This window comes from Aythya fuligula, chromosome 6 (assembly GCF_009819795.1).
Source record: "Aythya fuligula isolate bAytFul2 chromosome 6, bAytFul2.pri, whole genome shotgun sequence".
NCBI lineage: Eukaryota > Metazoa > Chordata > Aves > Anseriformes > Anatidae > Aythya > Aythya fuligula.
In genome coordinates, this window is record NC_045564.1 from 8,645,476 (window position 1) to 8,671,170 (window position 25,695).

The 25,695-nt window shown below is 43.9% G+C and overlaps 1 protein-coding gene across 5 annotated transcripts in view; it reads right to left on the reverse strand.

The window, feature by feature from the left end:
* Positions 1 to 25,695, reverse strand: part of FN1 (fibronectin 1) — a 51,375-nt gene that overhangs the window by 13,864 nt on the left and 11,816 nt on the right. For 3 of the 5 annotated variants that reach the window (XM_032189590.1, XM_032189589.1, XM_032189588.1), the window contains exons 11-32: positions 24,113 to 24,241; positions 22,576 to 22,719; positions 20,961 to 21,082; positions 19,424 to 19,601; positions 19,095 to 19,271; positions 18,057 to 18,185; positions 17,857 to 17,946; positions 17,089 to 17,283; positions 15,397 to 15,669; positions 11,959 to 12,225; positions 10,346 to 10,440; positions 9,709 to 9,877; positions 9,346 to 9,432; positions 8,434 to 8,625; positions 5,868 to 6,140; positions 4,621 to 4,803; positions 3,563 to 3,652; positions 2,702 to 2,971; positions 2,375 to 2,491; positions 1,779 to 1,943; positions 925 to 1,080; positions 23 to 136 (exon numbers count right to left, since the gene is read on the reverse strand). In XM_032189590.1, coding sequence (XP_032045481.1) covers positions 23 to 136; positions 925 to 1,080; positions 1,779 to 1,943; positions 2,375 to 2,491; positions 2,702 to 2,971; positions 3,563 to 3,652; positions 4,621 to 4,803; positions 5,868 to 6,140; positions 8,434 to 8,625; positions 9,346 to 9,432; positions 9,709 to 9,877; positions 10,346 to 10,440; positions 11,959 to 12,225; positions 15,397 to 15,669; positions 17,089 to 17,283; positions 17,857 to 17,946; positions 18,057 to 18,185; positions 19,095 to 19,271; positions 19,424 to 19,601; positions 20,961 to 21,082; positions 22,576 to 22,719; positions 24,113 to 24,241 — 3,615 coding nt within the window. The remainder of the gene's footprint in view (positions 1 to 22; positions 137 to 924; positions 1,081 to 1,778; positions 1,944 to 2,374; positions 2,492 to 2,701; positions 2,972 to 3,562; positions 3,653 to 4,620; positions 4,804 to 5,867; positions 6,141 to 8,433; positions 8,626 to 9,345; positions 9,433 to 9,708; positions 9,878 to 10,345; positions 10,441 to 11,958; positions 12,226 to 15,396; positions 15,670 to 17,088; positions 17,284 to 17,856; positions 17,947 to 18,056; positions 18,186 to 19,094; positions 19,272 to 19,423; positions 19,602 to 20,960; positions 21,083 to 22,575; positions 22,720 to 24,112; positions 24,242 to 25,695) is intronic. The other 2 variants (XM_032189591.1, XM_032189592.1) reach the window with 1 other exon arrangement.

Consider the following 25,695-nt stretch of genomic DNA (forward strand, 5'->3'; position numbering starts at 1 on the left):
TACCACAAAGTGGAATACATACTGGTGACAGCTGTCTCCACCAAGGGGAGGCTCTCTCCGTTCTGATTCTGAGCATAGACACTGACCATGTACTCAACTGTGGGCTGGAGACCTTCAATAGTGACTTGCGTTTGATCTGGCAGGGAAAGAACAACGTTAGTCTGTCTGCAGCTGCACAAAGCTGTGGAGAACTGGCCTCCAAGCACTCTTGGATGAAGGGCCTATATTAGTCATTTCACGACTGAACATTAAAATGAGAGAAGTTTGACACATCAGGTTTAAATTCTGCTTGCACTATGCTTCTCTGGCAGTGCAGGACAAGGCACCTGCAATTTGCACCTGCTCAAAGGCCCCACAGCTCAAAGGGAGAAGATTAACACAGTAGAAAAAGCAAGATCTGACCAGTTCTTGTTGTTTTCTGCAATAGGATTGACCATTAAGCCCAAATGCAGCACAAACATGCCTGAGCGATGAGATCTGCAAATCCCACAGAACCTTCTGCCCGTGTTCCTAAGAGCAACCTGAGAGCTGGCTGGCCCTTTACAGTCACAAGATCAAGGGACTAAGTTCCATATGCTGTGACTAAGGGACAATTTGACCCTCTGGATTTTGGTGGAAGTTTTGCTGGATGGTAGAAAACCCAACAGCATTCACTTAAAAATCCAGATACCTCTTGGATACACTGAGATTGCCAGGAACAAACCTTTGCAGCAGAGTGGCATCACAGAAGTGTCAAGTTTTCAGGGCAAAAAAGTGCCCTAGCTTCTGCTGCATGAAACTTCAGTGAAGTTAGCAGGATGGAAAAAAAGCGTAATCAGGAAAAAGTTTGGTTTGGAGCATATGCCTAGCACCTGGTAGTGCTGATTCTAGTGGTCCAGTCTTGCACGCTTTATAGACCTGTTGAAGGATGTCGTGTACTCTTACCTGGAGGGACATTTTTAGTTTTTGTGGGTCCATGGCCTTTCTTGGGGACAGCTGTCACCCGATATCCTGTGACTGGGGATGTTGAAGGGAGCCATCTGATGCTGATACTGTTGTCCTGCACATCGGTAACTTGCATCTGGGATGGCGTGTCTATTTCTGGGCAATAAAAACAGGTTTTCTGAGTACAACGCTACAGGAAACTCTCCCTCCACTGTTACCTCCTAGCTGAATTTTTATTCTTCTCTCTTTTCTAGGCTGTGCTTCTTGGAACAGAAAACATGAGGGACAAATAAATAGCAGCATGTTAGCCCAGAGCAAAAAGGTCTTAACCATGCTAGATGGGTGACATACCCATATAAAGGTTAGCTGAGGATTTCTGTTGTTTTTAAAGGTTACTAAATGCTTTCATCTGCAGCTATGGTAGGAGTAGGATTATGCTAGATCCAGACCAGAAGTGAGAAGAGTCCTGGAGTTAGAAATTCAGGTCTCATTGCAGTCACAGTGCACCAGAAGCACCAGAGTGGAGCCAACCAGGACTTCCTGTATAAAAGCCCAACAACATTTCTACTCCACAATGAGCAGTCAAATATTGCTTGTCCCCACCTGGGCTCTACTTGATCTCCTCTCCTCCAAAAGTCTGAGTCTGTGATGCCCTTCTGTGTCATGTACTTATCATGCTGGGCTACCATTATATGCAGCTCCATGGAAAATGATGTGTTTAAAACACAGCCTATGGCTTCTAACACAAACCAGGGATCAGTGACAACTTTTTGGGGGTAAGCCAAAACAAAAAACTGTTGTGGTTCTTTTTTGGTGATGTTTTTGTAGAGTTTTGTCATATAGACCGGTCTCACCTGTTTTGTAGGTGACAGTAACTGGCTTGCTGCTGGCAGGGCTGTCTCCGCGACCAGTTACAGCGTACACGGTGATAGTGTAGTCCACGCCAGGTTTGAGGCCAGTGATGGTAGCAGTGGACACGGTGCCAGGCACTGTAAACTCCTGTACAGGGCTGCTTCCACCTAAAGAGGATGATGTGAAGAAGAAAAAAAAAATGTAATGGATCTCTTCAAGTATACATTTTCAATCATAAAAAAACAGGATAATCTTAGATGCATTAAGTTGAAGAGAAGATGATGTTGATTTCAGTGAATTTTGCATCTTTTTTTTTTCAGTCCAACCCAATGAAAAATTAAATATGCACACAGAACCACCTCTAAAATGACTGGAGTGCTCCAAATGCTCCTTTTTGCAGGGGGCAGATGAAGATAATTTGCTCTCCTGCATAAATAAACCTTGTATTCGACAATCTTCTTTAAACATGCCGCAAAGATCTCAAAGAGAGGGGTTTTTTGTCTGCTGCAGTCAAACTGTCTCTGCTATTTGCTGTGGCTTTCTGATAGCCTCAGACTAGATCTGCTGGTCTGCAACTGCCAGAGCAGCTTGCCCTCACCTGTTTCACCGTAAGTGATCCGGTAGTATCGGACTGTCACTGCAGGAGCATCCCAGGAGATCACGAGGCTGGTTGGGCTGGTGGGGGTAACTTCCAGGTCCCTTGGAACATCAGACACTAGAAACAGAAGTGAGAGAGAGTCTGAACACAACGTACATTGGTTACAGATCACACCCATTACACTGTACTTCTCTGCTCCTCATCTTAGTTCTAGCCCTGTGCACACATCTACAAGTGATGTATCATATCTGGTTTTAACAGCATCTACCTCACTAGAGGACACCCAAAATCAATTTTAAGTCAGCTTACTCGTCCCTCAAGGCTTACCTGTTGTTTGCTGGCCGACCAAGGGCACGCTCTCCTCCCTGCCGTTGATGGCGATGATGCTGACCACATACTCGGTCCCTGGGAGCAGGTTGGTAAGAGTGATGGAGTTCCGTGAGGGGGGCACGCGGTCCTCCTTGGGCTTGCTGGGCCCATGCTCTGGGTGGTACCGGATTCTGTAGCCGGTGATGGTGGCACGAGGAGCAATCCAGTGGACGGTGAAAGAGTTGGCAGTTATATCCGAGAAGTCAAGGCCAGTGGGGGAATCGAGACCTGGGTATTTCAAAGAGACAAGAGACTGAGCTCCACTGAACTAATCATCGCCACTGTCTTGTTGCATGAAGCTCAGTACCATGACTCTGCCATATCTTAAGCCAAATGCTACTCAGCTGTGGAACTAAACACACATGTTCAGGATCAAAGCAAGATAAACAAGTACTGGAACACAACTGCAGGAAAGTGTACAGCAACTTTGGTCAACATCTGAAGTCTTCTCTAAATAAGCAGCCTGACTTGTTTTAATATTTGTTCTTACACAGACAACACAACATAAAGCAGCATACAACTAGCAAGCTCTGTTACAGCTGTAAAACAAAAGTCACTGACGGATACAATAGGCTCTGCCTGGGCTCACACGACCAGTACATTCATGCCAGGGTCTATGATGGTCTATTTAGAACCAAAAGTTGTGGCTCACACCTAATGAGATATTAGACATCCTAATATTTCCCAAGTTGTGGATTTGCATTGCTCTTTGATATCTAGCTGATGGTCTGTCAACAAGGTGACCACACAAGCAAGGGCAGCAAGATCAACTTAATGGATGACACTAATTAACACACATCTTATGGTTTGTCTAAGTACCTGTTTTCTGGATTCCAGACAAAGGTGCACTCTCATGTTGCTCAGAAACGCTGTAGACTCTCACAAGGTATTCAGTACCAGGGAGCAGATCTGTGGAGTTTAAGTAAAGAGGTTTAGACATTCCTTTACTAATGATTGGAAGTCACTTAAAAAGCTATGCAATTTTAATTGTGTTTATGGGGGGGTAATCAGGTTTTACCTGAAGGAAGATTTGAGCCTTTGGGACAGTCAAACTTAAATCTTTTTTTGTGGCATTACTGTTGCCAGAAATGTGTTAGCCTGAAGGAGCATGGTAAGTTGTATCACTGTGTTCTTGTGTTGTGGGGACTGGCTAGAAGCAGTGAGATTTCATCACAGCCCCTTCTAGCTATCTAGTTATGTACCAGGGTAAAGCTTTAGCTGATATAAACTAAAACAGAGCCAAGGATTTTCAACACAGCTATTCTAATTCACATGAGCTTCAGATCTGGACCCTTATTTGAAAAAGAGCTACTGTATTTCATTCAACCAATCCAATTCCAGGATGGAGAAAAAAAGCCTTGAAATAAAACACAACTTTTGCACCAGCAAAAATTAACTCAGTTTTTGAAAAGTGTCCAAGATTCTTTGCCACATCGCCTGAAGTTCCAAACAGTATTTATCTTCTGGTCCCAAACATACAGAACCAGAGGAACAATGACCTTTGGCACATTCTGATTGCCCCCCCTAAACCTCTGCACTATAGGTCCTTGTCTTCTTTGGCAAACTAGGAGAGTAATATGTATTTACTCTTAATACCTAACCAGGCTGCAAAGCAAAGCAATTACCCCATACTCTGATACACCACCGTCCTTGGACTGATGGGAAAAGCTTTCCCGTGGTTTGCTTTTAACTTAGTTAAAGCAAGTGGCCAAAATCCACCCGTGAGAGTTTGCATGAGGCTACTCTGACATCAGCTTGTATCAGCTGGGAGTTTGGCCAGTTGTACTTACAGCAGTTTTCTTTTTCCCCTCATCTCATGCCACGTCTCCACCCATAAACAAGGGGCCTCTTATATATGTCTTATGTAATTCTCTTACTTGTTAAGACCACCATGTTGTCAGAGGGTGAAATTGTCAGCTCTGCAACATCTTCCTCCTTCTTCACAGGTGAGTAGCGCACCAAGAAGCTGCTCAGCACGATGGAAGTTGGAGGAGTCCACGTCACTCTCATAGTATCAGGCCCCACGTTAGTGAAGCGGAGGTCACTGGGAGGAGGCACAGCTACACAGCAAAGGACAAATATATATTAATCTTCTCTGATACATAAAAGCTGATGGAGACACATGTTTAGGGAGTCACTAGAGAAAATATCTCATGCATAACAGACTACTGTGTCAGATCCATGCAAACAGACTTCTAGACTACATTTGGTTCTACTACAGTTAAGAGAAAAATACGCCTGTACTGCTGTCAGGCTCCTTTAGCCTCCTGGCATTTCCCAATACTTTAAATATGCCCTGCAGGGCTAATTTGAAAACAAGGTAGCAAGTTTCAGTAACGTGCTTCTTGCAGCTGGATTTCATATTACAGATGTGGAGCCAGGAGAGGTTTAAAGTTGCCATACAGCAGCTTACAGCTGGAAAAGTCATCTCATCTAGAATCCATACATGCACACACAGGAGAGGAGAGGGTATACCACTAATTTCCTATGACTACTTCTACTTGTGTTGAAGGATTTACAGCCTCCGGATTTTCAGACACAATAGGAGTTCATGCAAGAACCAGTTTTCAGCTCGCCTTCTGCCCATGCACTACAGAGACCCTCGACGGTGTGACATGGCTGTCAATGGCATGTCCTCAGGGAGTGGTGTTTCATCTGCATCCTGTAGGGCATTGTGGAAAGAGTGGGGCCACCACTGAAACAAAGTGCTAGAGGCTCAAATAGCCATCAAGGCTACAGATAAGCTGGAGGGTGCCTGCTGAACTGCTTCACCCTTTGGCACTGATTTTGGGGAACCACAGTTTAAATGTTTGGTGCATATATAGCTCGTGTTTCACAGTCTTGATTCTCACAGTCTTGATTCCAGCTGGATCCCAGAAATCTGAAAGTGATCGAGGCTTGCAACCTGCAGCCATTCAGTGTTAAAATGCCTCAAATTAGAAAATTGAGCAGTGCATATCCAGCCCCAGCTGCCATTTAGAACAAGGATTAAGCTGGGTTTTTGTCTGTTTTTCCCCCAGTGAGTGGCTCATTTCCTCTTTGGACAAAGCCCTGTCATCCCAACAGCTAGTGACAGCATGAAACACCGTCCATGTCACGAAACACAGAAGTTTTCAAAATTCACCCGTTTGCTGTGTCAGAGTGGTAGGGGCGCTCTCTCCGCCATTAATGAGTGTGATTACACTGATGTCGTAATCAATGCCCGGCTCCAAGCCTGTGACTGTGTAGTATCCTACTGAGGAGTCCACAAAATCTTCAAAAATAGGGACACTTTCTCCTGCCGCAACTACTGTGATGCGGTACCCAATAATGGTGGAGGCATTTAACGGGGTCCACCTCAGGCCGATGCTTGAGTCAGTTATGTCAACAAAGCTTAGGTCAGTGAGTTGGGGCACCTCTAATGAGTTAAAGAGCAAACGGGAGAGGCAAAGACATACAGAGGCAAAAGAAAGACAGGGGAGAAAAAAGCAGTGTTCATCACTATTCACATTGACAGAACTGTGGAAGCAATCGTGGTGATATGAAGACTTTCTCTTAGGGTTTGGGGGAAAAAGGAATTTGGGGAAGGGGAGGGTGTTGGGGTATTTTTGTAATTTATTTTGTACCCTTCTACGCAGTCTCCAGCTGCCTCACTGGGCAGACAGAAGCTGAAACCCGGATTTCCCCCAAGACAATATTCTTTCAATTCAGACATACAATTTTCAAAAAGGCCTGCAACAGGCCAGGCATTTATGAGACAAAGAACCATCATTTTCTGACAGAGGAAAAAAGCACACCCCAATTGTTTTTAACTCTGAAAAAATAAAAGAACAAGGTTTATTAATGTATAAATAAAACCAGTATTAGTGATTGACCTAGAGATTGTGTTGTCTTATTCAAATGTTAAACTTAACTTTTATCATTGGGATCATAAAAAATATCAACCCCTTTAAAGGGGAAGAACTGGCCTACACCACCAGCCAGTGAGAACCCTCATAAAGCTTCAGTGAGGATCACCCAGTATCCAAGCTACTTACACTGCACTTGGAAAAAAAAGTCTCAGATACCTGTAATGGCTTGAGGGTCTGGCCCAGAATTCCTCAAGTTCTACTTACCACTAACTGCTGCCAATATATGTGCTAAAAAAGATGATCCAGAACAGTGAATAATAAAAATACATTTTGGAAAGATGACAAATGGTTAAAAATGAGCTTTAGATGGTAAGTATTCCGTAAGAGTGAGAATGTCCCCATAGTCAGCGGGTATGCCTGGCACACGATGTGGCCGAGAGGCTGACTTGATTCGTTGGCTAAGTTTTTCAAAGTCTCAGAACTGATCCTCTGTTACGACCTCCTAGATATTGCCTACGTTTCTGTATGGCCAATGAGCACAGCTCTTCCTGTAATTTTTCCTATAGATATTATTCCTAGAGCAAAGCTGTTCTTTTCCTGTACATTACGACCAACGGAACAAGGGTGCTTGTGTGTGTCAGTGTTAGATGCATCTTTAATCTACAATGGCCAAACCTTCAGCTGCTGAAGTCAATAAACTGGTATTGACTTAAGCCACAAGATTTGGCTGTAGAACTTTAGCCAGGTGATCCTGAAATCAGTGGGAGTTAATATCTACCTTTCCTTATTCAGGATCAGATACTGGTAGGTGAGTCAAAGATTCAAGGCTCAGTATCAGTTCTGTTGGACTGTTACGTCTTAGCTTGAAAAGGAATTATGGGAGAGCAATATTGCAAGAGACTGGCTTTAATAATAGTGGTTATGTTCTATTTTACTGTCCTGCCAGGACAAGAGGAAAGAAAAAACAAACTTATTTTACAGAATAGATGCCAAAAATATAATTTTTCTGTAAAATCATTGTTAATCCACATGGAATGCATGTATCATATCACCTTTAAAGAGTGCTAAAAGCCAGAGACATACATTCTTAGCTTTCTCACACCAGAAGATGGAAAAAGGGCTAAAGCTATTTCTGCCTTAATTATGCAGTATCACAGTATTAGTTGACTCCCAGGGAGCATACAGCACTTCAGTGAAGCATGGAAATTTTAAAGCAGTGTTACACGAGCAAGCAAACAGTAGCTGGCATCACTTCAGGGCTGAGCAGAAACAAAAACAAACAAACAAGGCCCTCACAAAGGAAAATGAAATGAAACCATCTGGGGAGATGGACATTAATTTTGCTACTGTGGCAATAAAGGTAGTTTCTGCAGTCATCTCAGCATGTAATGAGAGATGGCACAGACCACTTGTGTCCCAGAAGTGCTACAGGAGATGGACATTTCGGTCTCTGCTCTTTTCTCTGTTGGGCTGATCTTCTGCCAGTATTGCTGCCAAAGCTTCCTTTGCTTGCATCCTATTCATACCTCTCCTCACCTACTTCCTACTCCCACTGGCTGTGCTCCAGATGCTGGGGCACTGCAGGGTCAAGTCAAATCTCTGCTGCTCTCCAGCTCGGTGTATTGCTGCACCAGCCCCGTATCTCCTTAACACCATGCTGTCTATGGACAGAATGTAGGCTGCCTACACCAAAGTGGGTATAAAAGCTCCTGTCATACCCTGGCACACAGCTATTCTGTTTCTTGAGACCGAAGTCCAAGCCCTCTGCCATCAGACTACCTGGAGTTCTGCAATGTAGAGCCCTCTGGCTCAACGATTTGAGTTTTGTGTAGCTAAAACTGCTGCTCAGCCTTTCGTTACCTTGTGTGATGGTTTTGGAGATGGGGACACTCTCCTGCTCGTCCTTGACTGAGTAAACACTGACGTTGTACTCCACACCAGGGTTGAGGTTTTCGAAGGTGCAGGTAGTCTGATCTGCACCTACCACTTCCTCCAAGGTGGAGCCCTGCTGCCCGTCGGTAGGAGCAGTGGTCACTCGGTAGCCACTAATTCCTGAAATACAGATACCCAGTATGCAGTGAACTCATGCTCTATTTGTATCAGGCATCAGTATAAACATCTGAGGCAAAAATTACATTTCACAAGTGATTTTGCCACCCTGAGCCCAGCAGGCAAGAGGTTCCCTTGCCAAGCACTCTGAAACGAGTTCTGGGGGCACACCACCCTCACAGCATTATTTCAGTTCCCTGTGAGACCTTCCCAAGCTCCAAAATCTCATGACATATCAGGAAGGAGAGATACATCTGGTGAGAGTAGAGTTTTCAAAAGCCTTTCAATCCTTGTTTTATGGGAGCCAATTGTACAGCTCCCAACAGATTCTACAGGGAAAGATCTTGAACACTTTCAGAAATTCCATGCTTACTCTCAATGGCATGAACTCACTCTGCACTGCCAAAAGTCTTTTTTGGGTCTATTTTGCTTTCCTGTTTAAACACCAGTTGGAATATTTGAAGAAATCCTTCAAATCCCTAAACCAGCTGAAATGATTAAAAGCATTTTAGATACCATTTTACATGGAATGCAAGCCATGAGAAGTTCTATGGCAACCTATACTTAACAGTGAATTATATCTTTGGACATATCCAAAAACATATTTTTTTCCTTAAATGGTTCAATAGCAAGCTTCCCATCAAGATCTCAGGCACTGTAGAGTAAGCATTACCATTCTGGTACAACAGAGGGTTCAAGCACAGTGTGAATTCATATCGTTACCTGGAGTTGTGCTTCTGTCCCAGGAGACTATCAGGATTCCAGTATCAGGATTGGGCTCCAGGCGCAGGTTGGTTGGTGGAGACAGGGCTGCAAGCGTTCAGAGAAATGAAGCATTTATGGCACTGAGAACCACACTAGCTCCCTCAGCATCCCTTCTCCCCACATTCTGTCCTAGCCCTCCAGAATTAGCAAAAAATATTATTCTGAAGCTGTGACCCTACGTTGCATGAGCTAGTGCTACCATCACCTATGCAGAAACACCTTCCAGACCACAGCTGGAAGAAGAAACTAGGACTCCCAGAAGACAGGAGCACAGAGGAAGCAAGGGGAAGGAGTAATTATGGAAAAGCAGAAGTGTCATACGTGTAATCACTCTCCTGATGATGGGAGTCTCCCTCTCCTGGCCGTCCATCAGGACGGTGAGGCTGTAGGTGTACTCCACTCCTGGGGTCAGGCCAGAGATCACGATGCTGCCAGAATCAGAGATGACCTCCCGGGGAGCCTCTCCACCTTGGCTTGGGCGCACACCCAGCTGCAGAGAAACAGCAAAGTTTGCTTTTCAGTCTCAAATATTCCAGTCCCAGGTAATTATCAGCATCCTGACTTGTCATCCAACGCCAGGATCATGGGTCTGTATGCTCCACGCCAACCATTAAACCTGTAGCTTGTTTTAGGCAGCCTGAGCTCAAGCTGAGTTGTTCCATACCCTCTGGTTGGAAACCTGACCTCTATGGGCCTTCACGGTCCTACCAGCAAACTGACTGCAGAAATACAGCCACAAGGGACCACGAGGCCTGTAAATAACGTGTCCCTCTGAGGAACATGATGTAAAGAGGACATACTTGCACCAACCTCTCCGATCTGCACCTGCCCCCAGTACATAGAATATTTTTTGCACCTCTTTCATTTGTGCAGCATTCACTGTCCATATTTATCAGCTGTAATCGGTCCACCAAATTGCAAAGAAAAAAGAAAAGCACTGGATTTTGTTTTCTCCTACCTTGAAACCAATCCTTGGGGCAGGTGTCCAGGTGATGACAATAGAAGTCTCAGTCACTTCTGTGTTGAAAGGAGGAACAGAGCCAACAGGCTGATCTGTGAAGTGAATTAACAGAGATTAGCTGCTGTGCTGGTGATGAACAGTTGGAAAACACAACCTAGGGCAGTCCAAATAGCCAAAGCTATGTAGTAAGATGCTAAACTGTATTAGTTTTGAAAAGCAAAAAGACAGATGACCTCTGTCTGCTGCAGTATGCAAGTGGTCTAGTCGTGGTCAGTGCTTTTGTTGTTCCTGAGGAAAACCAAAATATTGAGCCAGGCCTCCTAACTCCTCTATCCCTCCAACCCCAAGAATTTGGCAAATACTGATTTTGGCATGATATCTAAAGTGTTCCTCTGAAAGCAGGTTTTTCCTTCACCCACCATATGCCATTCAAACAGCAGAACACTACACCCTTGTTTGTTATCCAGCTGTCCCAGCTAGGACCATCTCATCCCTCACACACATCTTCAGCTCTTTTGAAGTCAGAGTGAAAGAGTGCTCAAAGTCAATCCGAGGAATTTGTGGTCTCATTGATATCCATGAGGAGTCCCACACAGAAGCCAAGGCTTTTGTGTATCCCAGAATCAGTCTAAATAACTCCACTGCACTTAATCTGAATTGACCTCATTAATACTGAAGAGATTGTTTATTCATTTATAGTCTCAAACTGGAGTGGTTTCATTCAGATCAGCCAGAATTTGAAGACAATATTCATCTGAAGATATCCAATCATATCCTAATTGAGAAATATTTATAGATAAGACTGTCTCTGTCAGCAAAAAGCACTTTGCCAAGGTCAACAGTGTGACTGTGGTGGTGAATTTAAACCCTTATTTTAACTTCATTGTTATAAAATAAGCCACATTCCCTTTTGAAAAGAGGATGTGGTTCTGGGCTTGGAGGGCTTTGAGTTTTGTCAGTTTATATGACTGCATCATTATTTAAAAAGGAAGTCTACTCGCTCTTTCTAGACGCACACGTGGTTTTCTACAGAACTGCTTTTACTCTCAAGATCTGCTTAGTATTTCTTCCATGGAAGCTGCACAACTGTAAGTGACTGAGATCTTAAAAAAAAAAAAGTGCGTAGAATGTAATTTTTGTGTTAATTTCTATAACTGCTGTTGCGTTGCCTTAGACAGCATGATTGGGCTTGAGAAATGACTGCCTTCAGCTTTAGACAAATAACAGATTAATTATTCCTTACCCTTTTTAAGGGTGCTGTTTGCTTTCCTTGATTTGCCATGCTAAAACCAAACAACTGGCAAGACCACGTAAAATTAAATGTCTTTGTCGCTCAGTTAACCAAAAACGGAGGTACCAGCAATGTTTCTACTTTTGTTTTTAATCATCAAAAAGCTGAAATATATTTTACTGAAAGCTTTTTGATGCAAATAACTCTTTTACTGCCAAAAAGTTCAGAAAGGAATATTTCCCAAGCAGTTCTGCTGGAACACCACTTCAAAAGGGATCTTCTGTAAACCAGTTCACAATAGCCACTTTCAGCACAAGCCTACAGTTTTGAGGAAGGGCCAGAGTACTAGGGAAGAGGAGTGTGTGCCTGTTATACTTACAAGTTGTGAAGACTCCAGTCTCTCTTGCGCTTTGCAAGTCTTCTTTAACTGCCACGAGGTACACGGTGTACTCAGTGCCGGGCTGCAGGTTCCTGAGAAGGTACTTAGTGGCAGCAGGTCCCACGTTGTAGGTCCGTGGCTGGCCTCCTCTCGTGGGACCTGCAGTCAGCCGGTATCCTGTGATCACAGCACGGGGCCGCGTCCACAACACGAGGACCGAGTGCTCCGTGGTATTGAGGAATCTCAGGTTGGTCGGGGCATCGAGTTCTGGAATAAATAAAAAGCAGAACGTGCATCAGTTTTTTGGTTCAATCCCATCTCATCCCTACTTCAAAAGGGCTTCCACTACCTCGCATAAAAACATGGGTATAAAGTGAGGTGGTTGTGCCTGTATTTTAGGGCATTAGTATAACAGCAAGGAAGAGGGAAGGTGGGGGCCAGTAGGGAGCTGGAAATAGAAACGAAATAGCCATATCCATGTCTCAGTGCCACCCACTAATACGCACTGATCCTGGTTTGGGGCTCCAGCCAAAGAAAATAAAAGACTCCATGCCACACAGATCTGCCATACGTGCCATCCCACGGGGCAGCCAGGCTCACAGCAGAGGCAAGACAGATGAACCCAATAGCTCTGAGGAATTGCCTTAGTTTCTCATGAATGCTGAACATTTTTTTTAAATCAGCTCAGTTTAGACTTGACAGTATTAGCAAGACTGGAAACCTAACTTTAGCCCCTTTTCATCTGGAAGGATAAATGTTTTTGAACCTTTGCCCAGTCCTCCTCCCTGCCCCTCCTCAAAATCCCTTCCCAAAACAAAACACCCCCCTGCCTTGTCCTTTTCATGACAAAATAACGAACAGTCAGCAGCTTTCTGGAGAAAACCAGCCTAGAGTTACTTAAAAATAACCACGCTGTGGAACTGACCATACAACAATCCTAAGCATGCTCGTCTCTCCCACGGGAGTCATGCAACAGCTCTTATCAGGCTTCCTCCGCATTTTATCGCTACCTCTGGGAAGCTGCTGAAACCGTTCACCCAGAAAACTACACAAACAAGGACCTGAAGTGGCACAGCTTCTGAAGTGCTGCACTCGAGCCCCCAGTGAGCAGCAGAGATGTCACTGCCTTCAGCTAAGGAGCTCTTGGGACAGGATGAGACTCAGACAGGGAACAAAACTTGAGCAATTCCGTCCCACAGCAGGCAGCGTGGCACCGGCTGCAGCAAGGAGTGGCACGTCTACATGGCAAGCTTCCCCACCTTTTCCAGTCCCCAGTCACATGTTGAAATTAAGACCAGTGAGAAGTTCCATCAATGCTCTTTTTTTGATGGCAAATACCTTTCCCAGCCCAGCAAGCAACATTTTTTGCGATAAAATTAATGTTTTCGTCACCCTCCCAGTGATTCAGAGCAGCAGTTGTTGCTCTTTTCCCCCTCTACGTGCTTGTTTTCTCCTTTTTTGAAGGGGGAAGGAAAAGGAAGCAAGGCCTTTCTTCTTCCATCCCTTCTGAAGATGAGGAAAATATTTCAAAGAGACAAAGGATGAGCGTGACTCTCCCTAGGCCCCTCTCCAACAAACAGGCTGAGAGCCAGCTTTCTCTTTTCTTGGTACTTAGGTTTGTGTTGAGTCCCATCTAACAAGGATTGCATCTTTATCCATACGTAGTCTACAGTCAGTTCCTTTCTCCACAACTTAATTTGACAGCTCTATTAGGCTTTTATCACTTCCTCTCCCCATACTGAAGAAAAAAGGGGATGATACAAAGCCACACACACACTTGGAGTTTGTTTGTAGACTGCTCTTTAACGGAAGGCCAAGAAGAGAATCACATTTACACCGTGGGAAGAGACTTCTGCTGTGGGGTTTTCCTTGGGAACTGTGAATGATTTCTGTTTCCCAGGACTTTCGATTACAGGATGCAATTTATGTGAATACTTTCTGAAGTGTGGTTTAGGCAGAGCAGCTAAGCAGATGATCACAGCCTATGGAAGAGGATTCTAGACATTTGTTACTAGCCCTGTGCTCTCTGAATCAAGTGTCTGTGCTCTGATGCACACTGCTGTGTGGGGATTTCGAGATGGGCTCTATACCTACCCAAGGCTCCTGAAAACAACCACAAAACACTCTCAGATCTGAGATTTGAGCTCTTTTTCCTACACACTTCTGAAAAAGCTCAGATTCCTAAGCTGTATGGTTCCTAACTTTATGGCTGTAAGTAACCATTTCTCAAACAGCAGGACTACATTCAGAAAACCCCGTTTCCTTTCCTTCCTCCTCATCTTCATAGGAGTTGGGCTGGATTCTCAAAAGCTTTTATTTACTGAAAAGTGTCAGAACAGCAGATGTGTATAGCTGAATGTAGATTTAAATTGTCTCCCCCATCCCACCTGAGGAGAATGAGCAAGTGGCTGCGTGGTGCTTACCTACCTGCAGGGTTAAACCACAACGTGGTCCTTTGGGTAATGTAACCCAGCTGAAGAACACCACAACACCTAGACACCCTCCTACTGCCCAATAAACAGGATCTGTCCAAATAAACCAGGCCTCAAGTTCTGCCTGATCTGCTTCTCTTGGATCAAGAGCAGAGATAACCAACCAAAACCATGCTCAACTCCTCCTCTTCTCTCTGAAAACCTGCATCTTGCCCACCCACTGCTCTTCTCTTCTGTGTGCTTCTGCAAAGCAGAGAGCAGTGCTTGACAGATTGTGCTTTGCTTCTCACCTTGTCTCACACCGGTAACATGTTGCAGTACCACTAGATCACTAGCAACAAGGTTCTGAGAGAACCTGCACACTCCTTCCCGAACAATACATGCTCCCTGTGACACTGTCAGTCTGTTGAGATCCATGCAAAGCAGTTTCCTGGGTTTTACTGGGACAACAGTGAAATTTCTGGGGTGAGACAGGCTGCGGAAAGCCAGGCCTAACCTGGTGAAGCTAAAATGCAGCCCTTTTAAATGACAAGGCCTGTCCCTACATGCACATGCAGAACTCCTACCAAAGGCAGGAGCCAAATAGGTATGTGGCTGTCAGAAAGGAGATAGGGATTTTCAGAACAGTCTCAGCAAGGCTCTTAAGTCATGCTGAAATCTGCCCTAAGGTATCCTCAAAAAAATCACAGGCTGTGATCTGCACAGTAAAAGAACTGCAGGGCCCATCAATTCTCAGCCAGTAATAAAAAAGTTGAATTCCAGCCATACGAAATTGTTTTAAAGTGCCATGAGAGTTAAACTCCCATTGGAAAGCCCTGGAGGAGGATAAATCTGCTGAAGAGATCATTGTTTGACTGAATGAATTCCCAGCCCTGTCATCCCAGTTATGGGATACCTCCTGGGCTATAACTGGTGCACTTTAAGTGCTCTGTTTATATATTTCTCTAAGCGACAGAGGCATAAGAACTTCAAAAGGTGGAAAAAAGCACGAAGGGAAGACACTTACTGGTGGTTTGCTCTCCAGTCAAAGGTTTGCTCTCCCTGCCCTGGCTGATGGCAAAGATCTTAAAGAGATAGGTTGTTCCTGGGATCAGGTCAACAACTTCAGCAAAAGAGCTTCTGGTAATGGGCAGCCTCTGGCCGTGCTGGCCAGGGCGATTGACGGGGATTGCTTCCACCCGATAGCCAGACACTTGGCTCTGTGGTGGCGTCCACATGATGGTGACCTTGACATCAGAAACCTCCACAAACTGCAGATCTCGGGGTGAAGGAACTTCATCTGAAAGCAGAGAGACAAAACAGCGTTAGAGGGAATCCTTAGTAACTGGTAAAAGCTATAGGTTTACATGGAAGAAAAAAAAAAATCAAGTTTTGATTCAGCAATGGATAGTCCAAGAATACTTACCAAATAAATATCATGGTAACCTTACCCTAAGCATGTATACACAAATTCCAGGACAATATTCAAGCAGACTACAATTCAAAGTATAACTACATAGCTTCAACTATTTTATGATTAGTCAAAATATCTTGCCGTCACCAAACAAGAACAAAAAAGCAAATGTAATATGTTACAGAATATCAAATATATGCAGAATCAAAGGCTTGAAAAACGAGAGTCCAATGACAAGAAATTCAAACCCAAGAGTTGGGGTTGAAGAACCTCCTTTTAAAATTAGAAGGAAGGGTTTTGAAAAATCCATGGGATGTTCTGAACATCTATAATTAACTTAAAATCCATCTTTTATAATTAAACAAATACAGGGGCTGATCTTGCCTTAAAGAAGTCAAACACAAAATCCACTTCCCTTTGTGTTGGCCCAAAGTACTGCACCCGTGAATTCCTATGTTCAGATTAGGAGTGATACTGCCCTAAGGTTAACCAACACACATTTTTAGAAGATATACATGCCAAACCATAAAATCATTGAGCTGGGTTCATTCCTGGTAAATTCCCATTTGCAAGCACATGTGCTTGCAACTTGCAGGACCATCAAATTCCACTGCCACCACATCAGATCCCAATTTTTTTCCACTGTCCTTTCTTTTGGTTTGGTTATCCAGCCCAATTGTCTACTTAAAGAACCCTGACACCTTTTTTTTTTTTGTTGTTGTTTTAAGCATGGGTGCCTCAGTTTACATCATATAGCATTATTTCAGCACAATCAATGTGAGCAGTGCCCCATCTCTGCTGACTGCAATGGAAAATAGCTTAGGACTGGAAGGGAGATGGAGAAGTCAGGTGAGCTATTTAGATTTGTGTTGTGGTATCTGAGTACATAACCTTAAACATCTGCAGGCCAAGCACTGAGGCAAAATAATTTACCAGACTCCTAAGATCTCTTAGCAGAATCCCCTTAAGACAGCTTAAGAAACTCTGATCTCTCTTTTCCGTAGACACAATGCAAGCCTAACCTTTTGGCCTGCCTGCAGTCTGATCCCCTGGAATTATAACCCTATTAATGCAGAGTAGTGGTTTGACTGTGCCAATTCGTAAGTATGACTTTACCACAGAACTTCAATATCCATGACACAATTAAAAAAAGCACAAAACAATGAAAAGACGGAATTAAAAGTCCATTTAAGGATTCAGCAGCACTGCTCATCTAGTTGGAGCAATGGGAATTCGCATTGTCACTTGGGTCTAGGTACTGAAAGAGAAGTCAGTGCCTGATCTACAGCACATGCCGGCCATTACCTGTGCGTGGGACGCCTGTGGTTTCCTGTTGGATGAAGACAGGAGTACTCTCCTGATTTTCTTCCACTGCGTAGATGCTGATGTTGTACTGAACACCCGGCATCAAGTCACTGAGTGTTACAGAGGTAGCAGTGTCAGGCAGGTTAAGCTCCGTGCTGCTGCCTTCCACAGAGGGTGTGTAGATAATTCTATAGCCTAAAGCAAAAGAAGTATATCTGTATATAGTCCTCAGGTTCAATGAGTAAGCCAACACAAGGAATGCTAGAAATGAGAGCTAAATACGTTTTCCCATTGATGTTTCATAAAGACAGTCCCAAACTCCAGCAGCACCCGTGGCTTGCTTTTGCTGAGGTCCCACCTGCAGGTCACACGTTCATAATGACTTACACTGCATAATCTGATCCGCATCAGAATATTTCTGAGCTTTGCTGTGTTGATTTAAGACCTACACCATTCTCATGTTTGTTATGGCAAGGTCTGCATGACAGGTACCAAGAGCAGGTCACAAGGCTTGATTTTATTTAACACAAATCCAGGAGGAATTATGTTGCACTCAGCCTCCTGGATTGCCTGGTTCAAACAGTGAGACCCCTTCAGCTGTACACGCAGCAACAAAGCTGAACTGCCCATAGACTTTCCAGCCGGTCTCTGAGACTGAGCAGCATTCTGCACTCACCCACTGTCCCAGAGTTATACTTCATTTTCCTTTCTACTTAGATGTTAGATTCTATCAGTAGTGAGAAGTAGATGTGTTCCAATTAGGCAAACCTGTGATTGGAGCCTGTGGTCTACTCCAGCTAATGACAATTGATGTGTCATCTACGCTTTCCACGGTGTGATCAGGAGGTGCATCAGGAGCTGTTTAAGAGAATAACAGAGGAGGACAGCAAATGTGAGGATGAGAGGTAACAATTTTCTGGGCAAATAATAATGGCATTAAGAGTGCAGCAACACCCAGCCACACATACCTGTAGTCTGTGAAGTAGACAGGATCAGATTCTGTTCCCCTTCTTCAGAGATCTGATAGACATTAACAATATACTTGCGACCAGGAAGCAAGTCAGGGATGTTGACAGAAGTGGCTGTACTTGGAAGATCTATGGGAGGCAAGAAACGAAAGATTGTCTTAGCAGTTCTACCTTGTCACCTTCTCACCAAATGAAATAATTGAGACCTCTGCTCTAATTTGGGCTGAATCAGTCCTCCTGCAATAAAACACTCGATCTGCACTGTGGCCTTAGCCCACACCCGAAGAGTTAGGAGGAGTTGGGACAGGTCTACACTGAACAAGCAGGCAACACCTAGGACTGCAAGGCTGGGTGTGCGATGAGGCAGGGCAACTCAAGCAGTATCCCCCTGCACGCTGCTGGCCTTCAGTCATCTCAGCCAACTGTGAACTCATTTCACATCCTAACTGCTGCATTTTCAATACGGAAATATATGGAAGCATTTTCACATGAAGAGACTATGTGGAAAGACTGACTCATGAGGAGATGAATGACATTATGAGCTGATAAACTTCTCCCACCACCCCTTCCCCCGGATGTCCACCTACATGCCAGATGTAGGAAATTCCCTTAAGATGCTTGGCTTTAGTCTGGCCAGTAAGGAGCTGCTTCTTGGGGAAACTGGGAATTGCCTAAACTTTGCCTCAAAAACCTCTGCCTGTAGACAGACAAGCTCAGAAACTGCTTCACAACACAGCTCAGCTGTCTGGAGTGTGCAGACAAGAAGGCTGCCAGCACTTTCACCACCTTTAGTGTAAGCTACTTCTGCTCACGAGTCCAAGCCTGTGAGTTCAGGGGGCAACAGCCGAGGGAGAATTATTAGCTCAGAGGAGAACTAGGTGAAATTGTGATCTCAGCTAGTCCTCCACTGTCTGATCTTAATCAAATCATACTGAAACAGCAAGATCCTCACTATTTACACCAGCTATACTGACTGTCACAGAAAACAGTGATATAGTTAATGATGCTTGGGTCTAGTAGACTCAAACACTGTCTCACCAAGATACTGTGGCTCATCTCCCTCCTCGCTCAGCTCATATTCAACACGGAATCCAGAAACTGTGTCAGATGCGGAAACCCAGGAGACAACAAAGCTGCTGGCTGTGATTTCAGTGACTGACTCGGAAGTAGCAACCATTGGAGGAAGAAGAGTTGTCTCTCCTGAAACAGTGTTGCCTAAAAAGAAAAGAAAGTGATTTAATTAACCATTGTTACTTAGGTGTTGACCAGAATGCAGGAAACATCTTTGGGAAAAGCCTTTGGGCAAACTAGCACAGAGGGAGAGTAGGTTTCTGTGGATGCCACTCCTGCCCCGCTGCTCAACTTACTCGTCACCGCTGTGGTACTAGTTGTGGTAAAATCAAAGCGCGTGACTTCCTTGGGGCCATGCTGCTGAACACTGATGAGCTGTCCTTCATAAATCACACCAGGCTTCAGGCCTGAGATGGTGTAGGAGTTCAGGTGGCCAGGGATGGTGGCTTCCTTCCAGTGCCTTCCAGAGTTTTTCTGCAGGAACAAGGACACCCATATAGCAAGAAACTCCATGGTCTGCACAAGCAGGCTGATCCAGTGAGCTAACCTGCTGCATCGTTAGCAAGTGCTGTGATATTCAAACCTAAGTATGACTCGAATGGCTAATGAACAAAGTCAAGTGAAAGTATGCCAGGAAGCAGGGCTAATAACTTCTTGGGTGATTAAGTTTTATTGGGGTAAATTGAAAAAACAAACTAGCTTGAACCTGCTCCTTAACCAAGAAGGTAACATTTACACTAAAGTCATTCCTTATCAAAAATACAGTAAGGCATGAAGAAACAGCTGGAAAATGCACATTTGAAAACTGTCCACAACAGCACTCCAAGCCATCATCTGAAGACAATATACAGAAAAGGTTTGTCCCTCTACCCTGTGTTTGAACTCTATGGGAAGCTTTAAAATAATGCTCCATCCTCTGAGGTTTGTACTCCAGTGCTTTAAAGTCCATTTCTTTAATGTCCATTTCATTCAGGCCTTGATCCAAGATACACTGAAGTCAGTAAAAAGACTTAAGTGCCTTTAATGGCTTTGGATCAGGGCCTTTATTGTTCTCTTAATCACAGGCAGCATTGAAGTACTAGTGTTCTTAACGATTAAGTGGTCTTTTGTGAAGCTGTGCTCTGGGGAATTGTAACACAACTATCTGCATTGGTTAGAACAATCACTCCTCAGACGTGAATGAGCCAACAAGCAGTGGTTAAACAGCTTTGGCTCAGACTTTACCGAAGATGGGAGACAGACTGCTTATTTAATCCTTTCCTAGCTGTTTTTGTCTTCCTGTCCTACTAGTTTTTACCTCCTCATTAATAGCATACAAACTGTCACAGTTGTCTCTGGATACACACACGGTACTAAAACAGTATTTCTGAAGGTAGGGAAGCTTTCACAATTGTTTGCACTGCTTAAAGTGAGGAAGGATAAAGTTGTCTGCTTACTGTAGTAGTGCTTTTGTACACGGGGAAATTCATGAACACAATGACCAGTAATGTTTGCACATGAAAACAACAAGTGCTTGTACAGCACAGGTTGTTTTTGATCCTCAGAGTAACAGTTAACCTTGTCAGCACAATGACAGTGAATTAGCAACTGAAGGTTGCTGAAATCATGTCAGCACTTCTTCCAGACATCCAAAAAAAACACACACACACACACAAAATAACGAGTTTTTGAATGAAATAGCAGTTTTTGTGAGGCAAATATGGGTTCTCACTGAAAAGAGAAACTAACAGTGAGGACTCTGCGAGTGAAAGCCTGGAGCTTTAAAGAGCATTTCTGTGCATTTCTGGAACTCTGAATGCATCTACAGGACAAGGTGGCTCATGTGGCACTCACCGGTCTCCAGCGCAGGATGTACTTGCTGATGTGAGATGTTTTGGGAGCATTCCACTGGATAGGATGGGAGTTTGGCTGATTTGTACTCTCTGTAATAATCACCTGAACAGGACCAGATGGCCCTGGGGGGAAAAAAATAAGAAAAATCCCGTTCTTAGCATATTGGGGATGCTTTTCTTCTGCATGGCTCATCCGCTACATACATACATGGGAAACAAGTCAGATTGTACTATCCTTAGTGCTTCAGTCTCAATAGAAAACTGATGAATCAGAATATATTCTATATTCTATCAGGGAGTTAGCATGTGTTGTTTAGGTTAATTTCCTCTGTTATGAAACAGAAAATTGGAACTGCCTGGTTTAGAAAAAGTGTAAAGCAAAGTTATTGTTCAAAGAGAGCTTCTCAGCCACTACCTGCTTTCGTAAGTTATCTGGTGTGATGGGAGCAAGGGGCACAGAAACATGAGAAATGACCTGATCCTATGGTATGTTGAGGGGAAATTCCTGGTCTGAGATCAGCTTCAGCCTGCTAATAGATGCTAGCCTTTTACTGCTTTGATAGATTTCTTGATTGGTTTATTTGAAACTGAATTGTCATGTCTTTGTGGAACACTCCACAGGTTGTGAGGCACATCCACACACAAACCAAACCAGAAGGGTTGGTGAAAGGCTTGAGACACATCAGGTCCATAAACCCATGACAACACAAGTTCAGCACTGCTCTAACGCTTAAGACTAAATATGTAAACACAAGAAACTGGTAGCTAGATCACACTCAGGTACATTTTCTTCACAAAGCTCTCTAACAGAGAAGGAAAAGTTTTATGATCCAATGGTTCTCCTTCCAGTCCCTTCCTGCCCTGCTGGGGAGGTTTCACTGAACACTCAGCAACATTGTACTCGTGTTAATTCTCAGAAAATCCCAGCAAAGAGCCACCTGGAATCTGCAGGAAAGTGCTGCTTTAGCCATTCAACATGTACACCCTCCCAACATTTCTATATTTAATTTATTTGGACAACTGTGTAACGTATATACCTGCTACATATTTAACAGGACTTTTCTAGGCAAACAAAGCTGTGCCCACACACAAAGTTTCCAAGCTTACCTAACCCAAATCTAATGTTTCTGAATGTAGGTTTGGGTTTATTTACACATTTTCAGCCACTCTTGTGTCTATAGAAAGCCTAAATCCCTGGTCTCCACTCTGGAGACACGCATATTTCACATAGCTCAGGGAGATGTTTGTTTAAGCAGTCTGACAGGAGTCAATGAAGCTCAGCAATCCCCTGTAAAACTCACAGTGGGGTTCAGAGAAGGTCTGCTTCCTATTCTTGCCATCCTTAGCTCACTGCCCCAAAAAGAAAGGCAGTCCCTCGTTCTGCCTGCCAGGTGCCCTACTGCCATACAGCTAGTAAGACAGAGACAAGGCAACAGGAACAGGATTAACTATTGAAATCCTTCCTCTGCTTGAGTTGATCAGGTTCAAATTCCCTTTCTGACCTTACAGGGAACCCCTTCTACTGTAATCATGACACCCGTTTGTGTCTGTCAAGAACAGGTGAGGAAAAGGAAGATCGCTTTCTTCATATCTTACTCAGCAGACAAGTTTCTTACCAGCATAGGCCTGCAGGGGCTGGCAATGCCACTCTCCAATACCACGGCCATAACAATAGCACTGGTATCTGATGCCATGGACGTACTTCTCCCATGAGTCTCCAATTTGGTAAAAGGTACGGGTTTCCGAATCCTGGCACTGATCTAAAGGCACAGAAAGAGACAGTTAACTACCACATGTTACCAAAACTACTGTGAATAATCTAGGCTAAACAGAAGAGGAAGTCAGAAGAGACTTTTGCACAGAAAATGTAACAATATTCACAAATATTGCATAAAGAGCAAGTGGCAACAAACTGAACCTTGAACCAAGGTTCTTGCTATATCACTGTGTGTGTTAAATCAGGTGTTAAGGGGTTAACTCAGCTGTGACACATTGCTTAAAACACTGTTAAGCACAGGCTGTCCACCTGGTAAATAGAAGACTGGTAAGCACTGGCTGTCCCTGTGAAGTCAGTGGGGTGTTTCTTCAAGAAAGGATTAATTTTGTACTGGCTATTTTGGAGCCCAGTTCTGCTCCAGTCAACTGAGCTCATCTCTCATCCACAGATGAACCACGCTGCTCTCAAGGAAACCAGTGGCAGAACTCCCACTGGCTTAAGCAGAATTCAGTCATACAGAAGTCTGAAGTGACCCATTAATACTCATCAGAATCATTCTAGATTTTACCATTGTATAAACCAAAGGAGGACTGAACAAATCCTGAAATCAGCTTAAGCTCGTGTAAATACAACAGTACCAATGATCCAGTACACTTTGTAGCCTGACCTATGTCATTTCTGGCTCAATGGAAGTTTTCAGTGAGAACTAACATTATGCTGCTTGGGTAAACACGAGCCTTGTTTAGAGAGAGCCAACAAAATTAAACCAATTGCACCCTACAGATAAAGGAAATTTTACCTCCCCTTCTTTCAAATTAATGGCTTTTAAGTAATGACTTTTAGGAGCTTTACAATCCAAGTTCCTCCAGTAAAACTGTACAGTTATTACTGTAAATAAAGCAGAACTTAACCACTAGTGCTTTCTAATAGATTTTCTTGGCCACAGCTCAAAGTTCTCTAGATTTAGTAACTGCAAATCAAACAGTTAGGTCTTATCTTCCAGTCTAGGTTCACTAGGGAAAGTGGGAAGCAGAAAAGATGAAGTCTCTTAATTCCTGCACAGAGACACGATGGTTTTAGCTAGCCTCCAGAGTGCTATTAACACCTATTCTTATTCTGAACTTCTTTTTTGCTGGAATAAAGGGCATCCAAAAAATCAATTTAGTCCAAGGTATGTTAATATATGCTGGTGGCATTCCTCTCAGTTCAACGAAGAGACCTCCTAAAGATTTTAGGACAGAGAAAGGAAAGAACTGCACCTAGCATCACTAACTAGTCGCATCTTGATTTATCAGCACTGTTGTGCAATTCAAGGCAGAAAGTGCCTGAATTTGAGTTCTGTGAGCCCAAATTCACGCACCAGTTTCACCACACCATAATGAGCTCTTCCACAGCCATGGTCTGAATTTGGCAAGAGGAAACAGCCGGTGACTTACCCACAGGATCACATTTCCATCTCCCCCGACCCTGGCCAAAGCACGTGCAGTTCAGCATGTGCCCCTCATCGTGACGCTTGTGGAACGTCTGGTTCACATCATAGGTGATACCGTCCACAATGCACTGGTCTGTTTGAGAAAGAGCAGAGATACTTTGTCAGCAAGAGCTCTAAGCATGAAGACAAAATCCTTCTGCTTGGCAAATATTTCCCTCCCCTTGTTCAGCTTACAGAGACTGACCCTGACAAGCTCCATTCGTGCCAAATGGAGCCCCTCTGATATCTCAGATCATCGCAGATTGGTGCTGCATACACACCGCTGCTCCTGAGTTCATTTATCAGCAGTGTGCAAATAAGTACCACTTGCAGAAAAACGCTCGGTAGGATGCAGTCCAAAGTAGTATGCATTAGTCAAGCTCCAGGATTGCCTGGTTGCTCCTTATGACAGATTCCACATGTGAAAGAATCTAAGCCAGCACACTACTTCTTTCACTTCTACCTCTTAGAAAGGTCTCGACTGTAAAGCCTCGGTGAGTCCTGTCTGAAATCATTAGAACTGCACTACTCCAAATTCACAAGATACCACAGTGACGTACAGATATCCTTATGATGTTATTCAGCTGGGTAACACTTCTATTCTTTGTAGTAATTTGAAGGTAGGAGCAGATCTATTCCACATCCAGGATGTTACTGGTGCCTACTAATCTCCCATTCCCCCAAAACACAGTAACCAGACCCTGTGCTAAAGGGAAGTCTATTAAGTTCGGTGGAGAACCTCATACGTCAACCTGTGATCTGGCCCAGAATTCCTAAAGCCAGACTAATCACAGCAAGGAGCAAAAAAGACAAAACAAACGATAAAACCACCCCAGAAGCATGTTGTTTTGTTAAGCAGGACCCAAGAGACCCAAGTTCAGTTCTGGACTCAGTCACAGACCATCTGTCCTTGGGGAAGTGACTCAGTTAATCCCAGGCCTTCATTCCCCATCATATTTTCCCACACCACAAGCATGGCATCAGGATAAACCAAGCAATGGTCAGATCCTCCTGTAGAGGCTAAGGACCTCCTCTGGTTGCTATGTTTTAACAGTTCCACTTAGATAACATTTGCCTTTTGAACAAAGCATGTATCCATGCCCCCATCACCAAGAAAGACCACTTACACTCAAGAACTAAACTGCAGAGAGCTGTGTTTGTGGAGAAAGGAGTTTCACAGACCTGAAAGGCTTTTAGCAGTGCATTTCTCAGTGTTCTAAAGGAAACACATAAAAAACCCTCCCAAAGCCCTTGAGCGGGCCTTTCCCTATAAATTATATCCCATTTCAGCAGTGGTGTTAGAGTCCTTTCTTGGCTGCTTGACAGCAACCCCCCTGCCTTTTCCAGACATGAAGCCAATGCTGTGAGCTAACTGCAGGATGATCAAATGTCTGTGCTTTTAAGTCTTCTTTTTTTGGTATTGCTTAAGCACTTCTCCACTTGGGCCACTCATATAAATAAGTAAATAAGAGTAATCTCCGTGCTGTCCTGCCAACTTCTCATATAGATTAGCTCGCAAAGGGATTTGTCCAGCACAGAGGAATTGAA